The sequence below is a fragment of the Guillardia theta genome (genome assembly GCF_000315625.1).
Source record: "Guillardia theta CCMP2712 unplaced genomic scaffold GUITHscaffold_47, whole genome shotgun sequence".
Classification (NCBI taxonomy): domain Eukaryota; class Cryptophyceae; order Pyrenomonadales; family Geminigeraceae; genus Guillardia; species Guillardia theta.
This window is the reverse complement of record NW_005434627.1, coordinates 297,495-308,656: the sequence shown is the minus strand read 5'-3', so window position 1 is coordinate 308,656 and position 11,162 is coordinate 297,495. Positions and strand designations below refer to the sequence as shown.

At 54.2% G+C, this 11,162-nt stretch overlaps 3 protein-coding genes across 3 annotated transcripts in view; all 3 read left to right on the top strand.

Moving 5' to 3' along the window:
• The window catches only part of GUITHDRAFT_110718 (hypothetical protein), a gene marked incomplete at both ends in the record, with an annotated part of 6,296 nt that extends 4,784 nt beyond the window's left edge, over positions 1 to 1,512 (top strand). Inside the window, 6 exons of the mRNA XM_005830224.1 lie at positions 39 to 330; positions 591 to 625; positions 680 to 714; positions 875 to 1,011; positions 1,244 to 1,295; positions 1,343 to 1,512. Coding sequence (XP_005830281.1) covers positions 39 to 330; positions 591 to 625; positions 680 to 714; positions 875 to 1,011; positions 1,244 to 1,295; positions 1,343 to 1,512 — 721 coding nt within the window. The remainder of the gene's footprint in view (positions 1 to 38; positions 331 to 590; positions 626 to 679; positions 715 to 874; positions 1,012 to 1,243; positions 1,296 to 1,342) is intronic.
• A 4,950-nt stretch (positions 1,513 to 6,462) lies between these two features.
• GUITHDRAFT_110717 (hypothetical protein) lies at positions 6,463 to 8,085 on the top strand (the record flags this gene model as incomplete). Its single annotated transcript, XM_005830223.1, has 7 exons — positions 6,463 to 6,702; positions 6,807 to 6,924; positions 6,971 to 7,147; positions 7,201 to 7,320; positions 7,372 to 7,784; positions 7,831 to 7,983; positions 8,032 to 8,085. 7 exons carry the CDS (start codon positions 6,463 to 6,465, stop codon positions 8,083 to 8,085), a joined length of 1,275 nt encoding a protein of 424 aa, XP_005830280.1.
• A 908-nt stretch (positions 8,086 to 8,993) lies between these two features.
• GUITHDRAFT_140611 (hypothetical protein) overlaps positions 8,994 to 11,162 on the top strand; it is a gene marked incomplete at both ends in the record, with an annotated part of 2,823 nt that continues 654 nt past the window's right edge. Inside the window, 9 exons of the mRNA XM_005830222.1 lie at positions 8,994 to 8,996; positions 9,236 to 9,352; positions 9,746 to 9,775; positions 9,824 to 9,859; positions 10,070 to 10,143; positions 10,188 to 10,218; positions 10,283 to 10,333; positions 10,490 to 10,723; positions 10,960 to 11,021. Of these exons, the coding sequence (XP_005830279.1) occupies positions 8,994 to 8,996; positions 9,236 to 9,352; positions 9,746 to 9,775; positions 9,824 to 9,859; positions 10,070 to 10,143; positions 10,188 to 10,218; positions 10,283 to 10,333; positions 10,490 to 10,723; positions 10,960 to 11,021 (638 nt within the window). The remainder of the gene's footprint in view (positions 8,997 to 9,235; positions 9,353 to 9,745; positions 9,776 to 9,823; positions 9,860 to 10,069; positions 10,144 to 10,187; positions 10,219 to 10,282; positions 10,334 to 10,489; positions 10,724 to 10,959; positions 11,022 to 11,162) is intronic.

The window sequence follows — 11,162 nt, the reverse complement described above, 5'->3', positions numbered from 1 at the left end:
CGGTCGCTTCTACGAGGTCTCATCGTCTCTTCCTGCAGATCTTGCCGGGGGTCAGCTACTTCGGCACGATGGGAGGGGGATGCCATCGACTCGTACATCTCAGACAGGAAGGGAACCCCACCAGAGATCGCGTGCACGCAGGGACATGGCGATCAGTGTCTGTACAAAGAAAAGATGCTCTACATGCCGCACAGCTATCAGCTAAATGACCACAAACAAGCTCACCACGCCATAATTGACAGCGGGCCCCTCCCAAGGTCTCAAGTCCAGGCCTCCCACCCGCTCCTGAACAGCTCGGTGGTGTACGTGAACTTCAACAGCTACCAGAAGGTCGCTCGATTATTGTGCTGCGTGTGCCTGACATGGAGTTTTCCTCTCCTCTCCTCTCCTCCTCTCCTCTTTATATCCTCTCCTCCTCTCCTCCTTATATCCTCGCCTCCTCTCCTCCTTATATCCTCTCCTCCTCTCCTCCTTATATCCTGTTGCCTCTTGTGGTGCCATGATCCTCTCCTCCTGACCTCCACTACCCTTTCCCATCCTCCTCTTTGGCCCACCCTCAGATTGAGCCGGCGCTCTTCCGAGCATGGCAGGACATCATCGCCAACGTGGATGGCAGCGTCTTGTGGTTGCTGCAGGTAGGCCGCTCGAGCTGCAAAACTTCTTCATCACAAGATCGCAGTATCCTCCTGAGGGAGAACGACGACTACGAGCACAGTGGGCCAAGAGAGGTCGTTCTTCCCTCCTGCCTGCTGGCAGCTGCATCTTCCCTTCTCCCTCTCCTCTCCTACCTCCTGCCTCCTGCCTGCTCCCGTCTTGTCGCCCTCTCCCCCCCTGATCTCCTTACTTTACCTCTCCTCGTCTCATGGGCGCACAGGCCTTGCCAATGAACGTCTCATCACCTCCCCGCTGACGGACGCGCGTAACAACTTGTTGAGGATGGGGGCAGCAGATCTGCATCTCGACACGCTCCTCTTCAACGGGCACACGACCACGACTGACTCGCTCTGGGCGGTGACTGTTCCCCTCTCCCTCCTCCTTTCTCTCCCTTCCTCCCCCTTCCCCTTCTTCTTTCCCCATCCTCTTCTTCCTCCCTTCTTCCTCCCTTCTTCCTCCCTTCTCTCTTCTCTTCCCTTCTCCTCCCTTCTTCCTCCTTCTCTTCACTACCTCTTGCTCCTGCTCCTCATGTCTCAAGCTCCTCTCCGATGACTTTCTTCTCTCTTCTCTCACTGTCCTCCTCCTCCAGGGCGTGCCTGTCCTCACAACTCCTGGCATCCGTCATGCTTCTCGCGTCGCCGGTGCTCTTCCCCCCTTGCTCCCTTGCTCCCGCTGAGCTCTTGCGCAGCCAGCAGCTCTTCGCTCTTCCATGACGTCCCGCACATGTCGGTACCGACGCTGGAGGAGTACGTGCAGCAGGCAATCGTGCTAGGGAGGAGGAGGGAGAAGTTGGAGGAGCTCAAGTCCAAAGTTCGTTCGCAGAGACTAGAGACTCCTCTCTTCGACACGCAGAGGTAGTAAGCGGCGGGGATGGAGGGGGATGGAGGGAGGAGGGAGGGGAGGTAGCGAGCGGCTGGGAAGGAGGAGGGAGGAGGGAGGAGGGAGGAGGGAGGAGGGAGGGGAGGAGCGGGAGATTTTAGTGACATTGAGGCAGGTGGGTGGTCAACTTCGAGCTCGGGTTGAAACTCGTGTGGGAAACTTTCCTTGCACAGAAGGAGGAGCCGGCGGGGAGAACGGGAGGAAGAGACGTCCGTTCTCATATCATTCTCTATTCGTGATGTGAGAGAGGAGAGGAGGGGAGGGGAGGTGAGGAGATAGCACTTGGACACTTGTACATGGAAACTTGTCCTACAACAGGTATTCACCTTTAACAGCTTGACAGTCAAAGGCTGCAAGTTTGACCATACTATCACATTAGCAACAAGATGGTGATTTTCAGAGAATAAACACAAGAATAAGCAAAGGGAAGTGCGGACGAGAGTAGTGAACAGGAGCGAGTAGAGGTTTCAAGGAGTGAAATTAGTCAAGTTCAGAGAAGCGGGACAGAGAGAGTAGGGGAGGAAAGGGAAGGAATGTATTGAGAGGGAGGACCGGACGGGACCGGACAGGATAGAAAAGGTAAAGAGAGGAGAGAAGTACAGGAAAGCGGAGGGGAGGAAGGTAGGGGACAGATATCAGAGGATACAACACTCTCATGCCTGAAGAAAGACCTTCCTCGACTACAACTCATCACCTGCCCTGCAACTTATCTCCCACAACCCCGCGTGTCACAGCGCCGGGACGTGTACGACAAAGGCTGAAGGAACTCTGTTTTATTCTCAGGTTAGATTATTCCATCTTTGCGAAGACTGCACCATGTGTCAGAGTAGCAATCAGTAAGGCAAACAGTTGCAGACCAGAAGCGCCTCCGTTCACGCGAGCATGGTGTCTGGGTGCCCTGGCACACAAATTCAGCCAATGCTCTCAGTTATTATCTCAACGCTACCAGCTGCCCTTGGGACTCTCCTTCAGGGCTTCTTGAAACATCTTTTTCATCAAACTGTCAGCAACAACCGAGGCGTTGAAGAAACAAATCTTCCCCTCCTCCTCCTCCCCTCCTCCTCCTCCTTCCCAGGATCCCTTCCTCTTGTACCTTGAACTCTGCCTGTGTAACGGGCTTTGCACCGGGGATGAGATGAGCGACTGGAGCCTTGGCTACTGCTTTCGCAGTCTTCTTCTCCATGACTGACTTCAAATCTTCCCACTGTCGACAAACTTCAGATTCGGCATGATGCAAACATGGAGCTTGGCGGAAGAAGAGAAGGTGCCAGGTCACACACTTCGAAATAATTCTCGCATGTAACATAACACGGACATGTCCGAGACAACGACAACAACACATTGAAACATGGGCATGATGTGCATTTTTACAAAGAAAAATGCTTCAAAACCACAAGGCAGCCCTCTCGCATTCAAGACTCCCCACCATGCACGATGACCCGCATCAACCAGCAAGGGCTTTCACCATTCCTCGATCTGCATCACACGACAACTCTGCGGCACACGTTCTATGTCTGTTCGATCCACCCGTCGCGTTTCCGACCATCTCTAACTTTCCTCTCCTTCACACCCCTCCCTGTGCTTTCCCCGCACTCACCATGGTGGCGCCTGTTCTATTCTCGGGCTGACCGTTGTTTCCGTTGATATGAAGCTCGGCCCCGAAGTCTTGTCATCGGGCCGCCCGGCGCCCGCCCGGCGCCATCTCGGCCCGGCCGTGCCGGCCGCGGCCAAAGTTGACTGAAATTGTCAGCAGATCGTGAGAGGGGAATGATCACGACCCCGAATAATATTATGTCCGCAGACCCCCCAGACCACCCCGCTCCGAGATATCACTATTACCCACCCCACGTACCCACGACAATATAATGGATGAAGAGTCACGATACAGCGTCCCTTGGACATCCAGTAGGGATCGGTGATGCCCTGTGAATCCACGAAGAAGAGTCTTTTCAAATACGATCAAATTTTCCTCTGAGACATGCGCGAGACTTCTTCGTTTCAAACTTTCACAACGTCAAAGTTCAAACTTCATTTGACACCTTCAAAAAAATTAGTTCCCCCTACCCACCCCCTCATCATGCGTTACGTCCGTTCGCTCTCCATCTTCGTAGGTACCTTTCTGTGGTTTGATATTAAACTCCCAAATAAAAATCTCCATAGCTTCACCCTGTGCACTTTCTCATCTTGACTTCGATGCCTCACCCCCATGAAGATCAGTACCCCTGCAGACCCTGCATAGCATGGACCCCCTACCTCCTCCCTTCATGCTGTCAATCACACCCCAATTCTTCTCTCCCTCACCCTCGACCAAAATTAATTTCCTTTCTATTCAATTTGCCGACTGTCGCAGTGCTTTCACCTCTACCCCCACAGCCTACCCCCTCGATTGATTCTACCTACCCCTGTCGAGCCAACAACCCGGACCACCTCTCATCTACGACCAGAGGTAGCCTAAAGACGTAGACCCCTACCCCCTTCATGAGCTCTTTTTCACCCCTCGTCGTTGGTACTTGAGTGAGGTCAATAGCAATGACTAGCTAGGGGACTCGGCTGATATACCCACCCTCAGATTTACCCATTTCAGACAAAGGAATGGACGGGTACTACGTGCTTGAGTGAGGGTATCTCCATCTTCTGCTCCTACGCCCACAGTCGTAAGGACCTACCCTTCGGGGATGCCTGACCCCTACCCTTCACGGTCCGTTCACCCTACCCTGGCATTTAGTACCCCCACTGCTGAGGCATTTACACGATAGAACTTGCGATGCTGTACCACGTAGATGAGACCTTTTGCTTACACCACCTCCTACCTCTATTTTGCCACCTCATCTCGCTTGTTTGGTCATGAACCTGGACTACCCCCAAGCCACTTTCCGAGAATCTTCGCTATACGGTTTCTACCCCTACCCCTTCCAAACCTTCAACCCACCCATCAACAAATTCAACAACGATCCACCCCCTTCCCCAATTCAAGATGACCCACCCATTCTTTGTATTCCCCCGGTACCCTTCATATTCCCCCACCCACCCCTCCTCAACTTTATTCCCCCAACCACCCCCTTCCCCCATTTTCACGTGCTGTACTTGTTCATTACCCGTCGTTGAATAAAGAATCCTTTGTATACTTACAGGTAGGGTGATACTACCCAGTGCTTATGTGTGGTTGCATGCCAGCTCCCCCTGCCTGTAAATCAATTTGTTAGGGGTGGGGGTATTTCAACAAGGGGGTGGGCGGTCGCTCCTCCCGGTGGTATCGCTCCAGGGGTCCAGGCAATGTGACGGACAAATCAATGTCAAAACAAGGGGGTGGGGTGAGAAGTGGTCAAATGTTCTCTTTAGGGACACTGGGATACCAGGGGGTGGGGGTGATCATGTGGGTCAAGTCTCACACTATCGATGGGTACAAATATCATGTATGAACGGGTCCTGCACAGGTGGGGGAAACAGAATGGGGGTGGGGGCTTCGTGAAAAATCAAGGCTTCGAGTTTGTGGTTCTCCCAGGGTAGGTGGTCAAACTATGTCTGGGCCATGGACAAGTCAGTGGGGTAGGGTACGACAATACACAGACAGGGGTTGTGACTACCCTACCGGCTACAGACCCCTCCCCCATAGAAGGATCCATCTACTCCCCCACCCCCCTTGTAACCTGACTTCAACTGAACTAGAATGTTTTGGCACACCGACACTATCCTTGTACCCTACCACCCACCCCCAACCGCCCCACCCCCCCTTAGAAGAATATGAGAATCAACCTTGGAACACGTCTGTGACCTGACCCACCCCACCCCAGCGGCAGGATTTTCTAGTCCCCTTGTCACCTCTCGCTTCTCCACGTGCATCTCTCTTTCAATTTCTTATTAGAGGGTTAAGTCTCCTCCAAGGGTCGGCTCCTAGAGGCCCTTTCCCCCTCCCCACCCCCTTTTGCTCACCTCCCCACCCCTATCGGGATCAACTCTCAACGGGATTGCCTACCACCTCTAGAACAACCACCCCCCTGGTCTCCGAACAGCTCCAGATACAATTTCCACCACCCGTCCTCAACATTCACCCCACCCCATTTTTCCATGCTTAAAGAAACCAACCCGCCTCACCGTCTTACTACCTACCCCTGTAGCTTTCGAGACCATTCTACCCCAGGACAAGTTATTTATGCTACCCTACCCTGAATTGTCCAATTCTACCCCCACCCACCACCTTGAGCGAGTACCAATTCTTTTTCGCCATTGTCTATTGGGGCATTTGCTGTCCTTCCCGCACACTACCCATACATGGAGCTGCTTTTGCTATGTGAGCTATTATCAAAATTTCCATCTTGTTTGAGAAGACAGGTTCCATGAAACGGTTGGGAATCATCGACTTGGCGCATTGTCTTGGTATGTCACCACCCACCACCGCTACCTGTACCACCCTACCCTACAAGAATTTTAATTCAATTTTACCCTACCCCTAGCCCCTGGAGCGTTTAAAATTCTTCACCCCACACCTCCGGAGTCACCGCTTGTATTACACCACCCCCACCCCACCCCGTGGCGAGCCAAGGAAAGGTCTACACCCCACCAAAGTGACCTCTCTACCCCAAGTCAAACTATAGCACAACCCACCCCTACAACTACTTCCCCGCATCATCGGGGAGAACGTCCTCCCCAGATTCATCTCCAGCCTTCCAAGCTCATCTGCCCTGACCCTCTTGTTTGTTCTCCTGTCTTCTCCTCAGTCTTCTCTTCGGTCTCCTCCTCCCTCCTCCTCCCTTCAGTCGTCTCTCTGCACACTCCCACCGCGATCTTGCTCCTTGGCTCTACGCCTCAGTCTGGAGAAAAAATTGACCGAGTAGACAGCAACGTCTGGTCGAGGCAGCATAAGGGAGTGATTGAATCGACTCGCTGAGGCTGAAATCGAGTTGAGTTTCTACCTGAAAACATACCAGCAACATGATTGAGATATGTGAAAAACAGACAAACTCTTCCAAAGGGAAAGTTTGGTTTGACGGGGTGAAAGAGTTGGATGATTCTTATTTGGATACTGTGCTTCCTCTGGACAGCGAGAAGTGGGTCTTGTCAATAGAGGAATACTGGGACAACCATGGAGATGCTAGTGATGACTCTGCCGGGCGAGACTACATGTCCGAGGAGACAGACCCCGAGACTGTGGAGGCCAAAGTTGACACCAAGGTAGGGAGACAGAGATTGCTATGTCCGTGAGCGTGCTTGTGATCAGTGCTGATCCTCCTGTGTGGTTGCGTGACTCTCTTGCTGTCCTCTGACCTGGAGCTCAGGAGACCCTGAGTGACGAGGCGTTGAAGTGGATCGAATCCGTGGAGAGCTCGTTCCTCGACCAGAGCGGGGGAGACAAGGACGAGCCTTCAGCTCCATCCTCCGCCTCGACATGCAAAGGTGCGAGGACAACTCGTATCTCTAACACGCCATCTCACATCACTAGTAGCATCTACCTCTGGAAAGGACGGAGTGCAGTCCGCAGCGTCCGCAGCCTCGAAGCCACAGCAGGACGCCCAGCAGCCTGCCAAGGGCAAGGGCCAAGATGCTCCTAATGCTCACCATCGGGAACCTGGAGTGCAGGAGCGCAGGAGCAGGATGTTTCCAGACCTCGTGATATCTGGTGCATTGCTCTCCTTAGCTCGTGCTCGTGCTGACTTGCTATCTCTTCCGCAGTCTCCGAGTGGCGGGAGGGCAACGGTCCACTGCAGCATCACTACCAAGTGAGATCTGGGCCGATGCAGGAGCCTTTCAAGGCAGATGAGAAGCGGAACTATCACCTGCCGATGAATGCATGTAAGAGCTCTCCCGTCCTTGCCGTCCCGATCCTTGCTGACCCGTTCACAGACCCGATGCGGCAGCCAACGGCCGCTGCAGTTGTTGCTGGGCTGCACGGGTACGGGGGAGTGAAGAGGAAGCCCAACGACCCTCCTGGGCAATCAGTGCCCCGTGTGACGTTCCACAGCTCTGTTGTCAAGTACGTGGAGCAGAAGGGGAACGGGAAGGACAAGAGCGGAGGAAAGGAATTGGTGGACAGTGCGGGACTCAAGTTCGAAGACTGCCTGGAGGTGAAGCCCAGGCCCCGTCGAAGGAGCTGGGGGCAGGGCAGCAAGCAGACTCTGGGAGGTCGTCCGCAGAATGATCAAGATGCGAGCATCGTTCCCGTCAAGCTCAGCACAGATCTTCTCCGGCAGCACTTCAACATGCCTCTTAACGAGGCCGCTCGCAAGCTGGGTATCTGTGCTACGGCGATCAAGAAGGTGAGAGCTAGTCGGCGAGTGAGACTCGTCCTGATCCCTGATGCAGGTCTGCCGTAAAATGGGGATCAGACAGTGGCCGTTCCAGCGCTTGAAACCGATCCAGCGCCGTCTTGCAAAGCTCAGAGGACAGCCATGCGTGCTGCCTGAGGTTGCCATGGAGCTGGAGGCACTGGAGGCGAAGCGAGCGGCTCTGCTAGCGGTGAGCGAGGATGATGTGGCTGTTTGTGGGTGCTGATGAGAGACGCAGGGGCGAGATATCGATGATTCGGACATGAAGCTTGATGGCTCGCAGAGCGACTGACATGCGTCAAGGGCACGCGTTGTGACGCTACTCGAATCGAACTCTGTTGTAGATGATATCCTACTTTCTCTCCTTGCTCTTGCCCTCGGCGTTACTAATAAATATTGTTTCTCTCTACGTCTGACTCACACTCGTTCAGTGTTAGCATCGTCCCACAAAAAGACTCTGGGGAGGCGAAGATACCTCTTGTGGCCTTTTCGATCGAGAAAAACTTCGGTAGTTTCATTCTATGTTTACACAGTGTATGTCAACCCTTTCACTTCTAGTCGCTACATCCCCTCCTTCCCTTCAGCCATACCGTCCTGTCCCGTCGCTTCCATCCTAACATCTCCTTCCCCTGACCTCCCCTCCTCCTCCCCCGTCCTGCGATTTTAAGGCGCACTCTTTCTCGCGAGATCCTCCGGCCTCCACAGTGCCAGGTTTCCGATACATAGTACCTTAACCTTGAGTATTTTATAAGTTTGACTCTAATTAAAAAGGCCCATGTACCTCCCTTTGCACTTCCCTATCCCCCACCCCCTTCCTCAGGATGGACGCTTCTCCAAACCCTACTCCGCATGCCCGTTATCGGCCCCTGTCGCTCCCCCGTCCCCAGCTCCCCACTAGTGCCCGCCCCCCTCCTCCGTGCCCCCTCCTCCCTCCTCCCTCCTCCTCCTCCTCTGCTCCTGCCCCCCTCACCCCATCCTGCTGCTCTCTGATGGGGTTCTGCATAGATCCGCTTTCTGTCCACCAGACACCATCGCAAGTGCTCCAACTTCTTCTGTCTCCTCACTGTTGCTGTTTGATGCCCCCCGCTTTCCCTCCATACCCTCCTGCTTTCCATCACTGATGTCTTCCTGCCCCTCAGCACGCAACAGGGGATGGCCATGTCATGAAGAACCATTGACTGAACCTCTGCCTCCTCCGATATGGTGAAGAGGACAGCTGGGCGCGTGAAACTTCCCTGACACGTTGCAATGACCAACAGACTCGACGGGTCTTTCCCTTAGCCGTCCTTTTCTTCTCCTCCTGCTACGCTGTGGTCAGCCGTAGTCGGCGATCCCCAGCCCCCTGACCCAAATCTGCAGCCTTCTCTCTTCCCTTCTCACCCTCCTCATGGTCGCAATCATCACGTACTCTCCCTCAGGGGAGGCGACGACTCTGTGTCAAGGTGACCAACAGCTGCGGCCATGGATGTCCCCTAACGCTTCAAGTCAGGCTGCAGCCTGCCGTCGTTCAGCCTGCCGTCGTTCCGATCTCGGAGGAGAAGCTCTCGGACATGCTGCGGGTAAGGAAGAGGTTTCTCAACGCAGGATTAACCGGTGGGCACCATGTGCTGGGCGAGGAAGGAGACGGTTGACGTGGTTGGAAGGCGTCCTGGGCTGGCTCTTCTCCCTCCTCAGCTGCTCCTTCCATCAACGGAGAATTGTGGGACCTGCTCCTGCTCCTGCCCCTGCTCCTGCTCCTGCTCCTGCCCCTGCTCCTGCCCCTGCTCCTGCTCCTGCCCCTGCCCCTGCCCCTGCCCCTGCCCCTCCTGCCCCTGCCCCTGCCCCTGCCCCTTCTCCTGCTGCTCCTGCTCCTGCCCCTTCTCCTGCTGCTCCTGCTTCTACCCCTGCCCCTCCTCGTCTTCTTCCTGTCTTCGGCCTTTGCCCCTCCTGCTGCAAGTCATAGCTTCATACAGGCGTTCTACACTTCTGTCCTGTGGGATGCGGTAGAACGAGGCGATTCCTCTTGACTGCATCTGACCTCAAACCTGCAGGCCAAGGAAGGCGATAAGGAGCTTTGCCGAGCACTGGTGACTGAGAGGAGGAAGAGGATTAGGAGGGGGAGGACGTGAGGGATGGAGGCTGGGCATCAGGAAGTGGAGGATCAGAAGTGTGTGTTGGTGGTGCCGGTGGAACGGAGGGGGGATGAGTATCGGAGAGGAGGAGGTAGAGATGGCTGCGAGGGGCGCATTGAGGGAGGAGGAACGAGAAGGAGGGAGTGACTTCCTTGACCTTTGCAGGTGTCAGCTGGGGCAGAGCTGGAGGCGGAGAGTGTGGACGGGGAGCACGATCCTGCGATCCACTTCAAGGAGATGTAAGGGGATGTGAAGGTTTTGCTCTTCTCAATTTTGTTTGCAGCTACGGCTTGTCCTTCTACCATGACAAGAAGGTGGAGAAGGATGCTGCTGCTCGCTCTGCCAGATGTAGCTGACCGTGTCTCCTTCCTGGAGCAGCAGGAGCACAAGAGCGAACTGAGCCAAGAGGACGAGGGTCCTTTACGCAAGGTTTGCTTCTCCTCCTTCTCCTTCTCCTCTTTCTACTCCCCTCCCTTCGAGATTGAATCCCTTCCTCTTCTCCTGAGCTCCTCCCCTTTGTTTCTTCTCTTGCCCCCCGTTTTCTTCCTTCCTCTCTTCTCTCGCTCCTCCTCCTCCTCATGGCAGATCTCTGCGCTTGCTCTCCCTCACCTGCAGCAGAACGCGGCTCGGACGGCTCTCAAGTGGGCAGCATACGCTGGGCATGCAGAAGTCGTTCAGCTGCTCATCAGCGTACAAGAAGTTTGCGGGCAGTCTCTAGAGCTTCTGACTGTTGGAGGGCAGCTGGGGGCAAAAGTGAACGCGGAAGATGAGAATGGCTGGACTGCGCTGCATGAAGCCTGCATGCTCGGACATGCAGAGGTTATTCTTGATGATGGAGATGGAGATGGAGATGGAGATGGAGATGGAGATGGAGATGGAGATGGAGATGGAGATGATGATGGAGATGCTGATGATGATGATGGGGATGATGATGATAATGATGATGATGATGGGGATGACGACGACAACGACGCTGCCTCTATATCTTGTCTTTTCAATCTCGTTCTAATCGTTTTTATTTCATTTTGCAAACAGACTGTCCGAGTTCTTTGCAGAATCAGGCGGAGATTGATGCCTGCACTACTCATTTCTGGACCCCGCTACACCTTGCGGCAGCGTAAGATTCTAATGATACTAGTGATGGAGATGGAGATGGAGATGATGATGATGATGATGATGATGATGATGATGATGATGATGATGATGATGATGACTGATGATGATGATGATGATGATGATGATGGGGATGAGGAGTAAA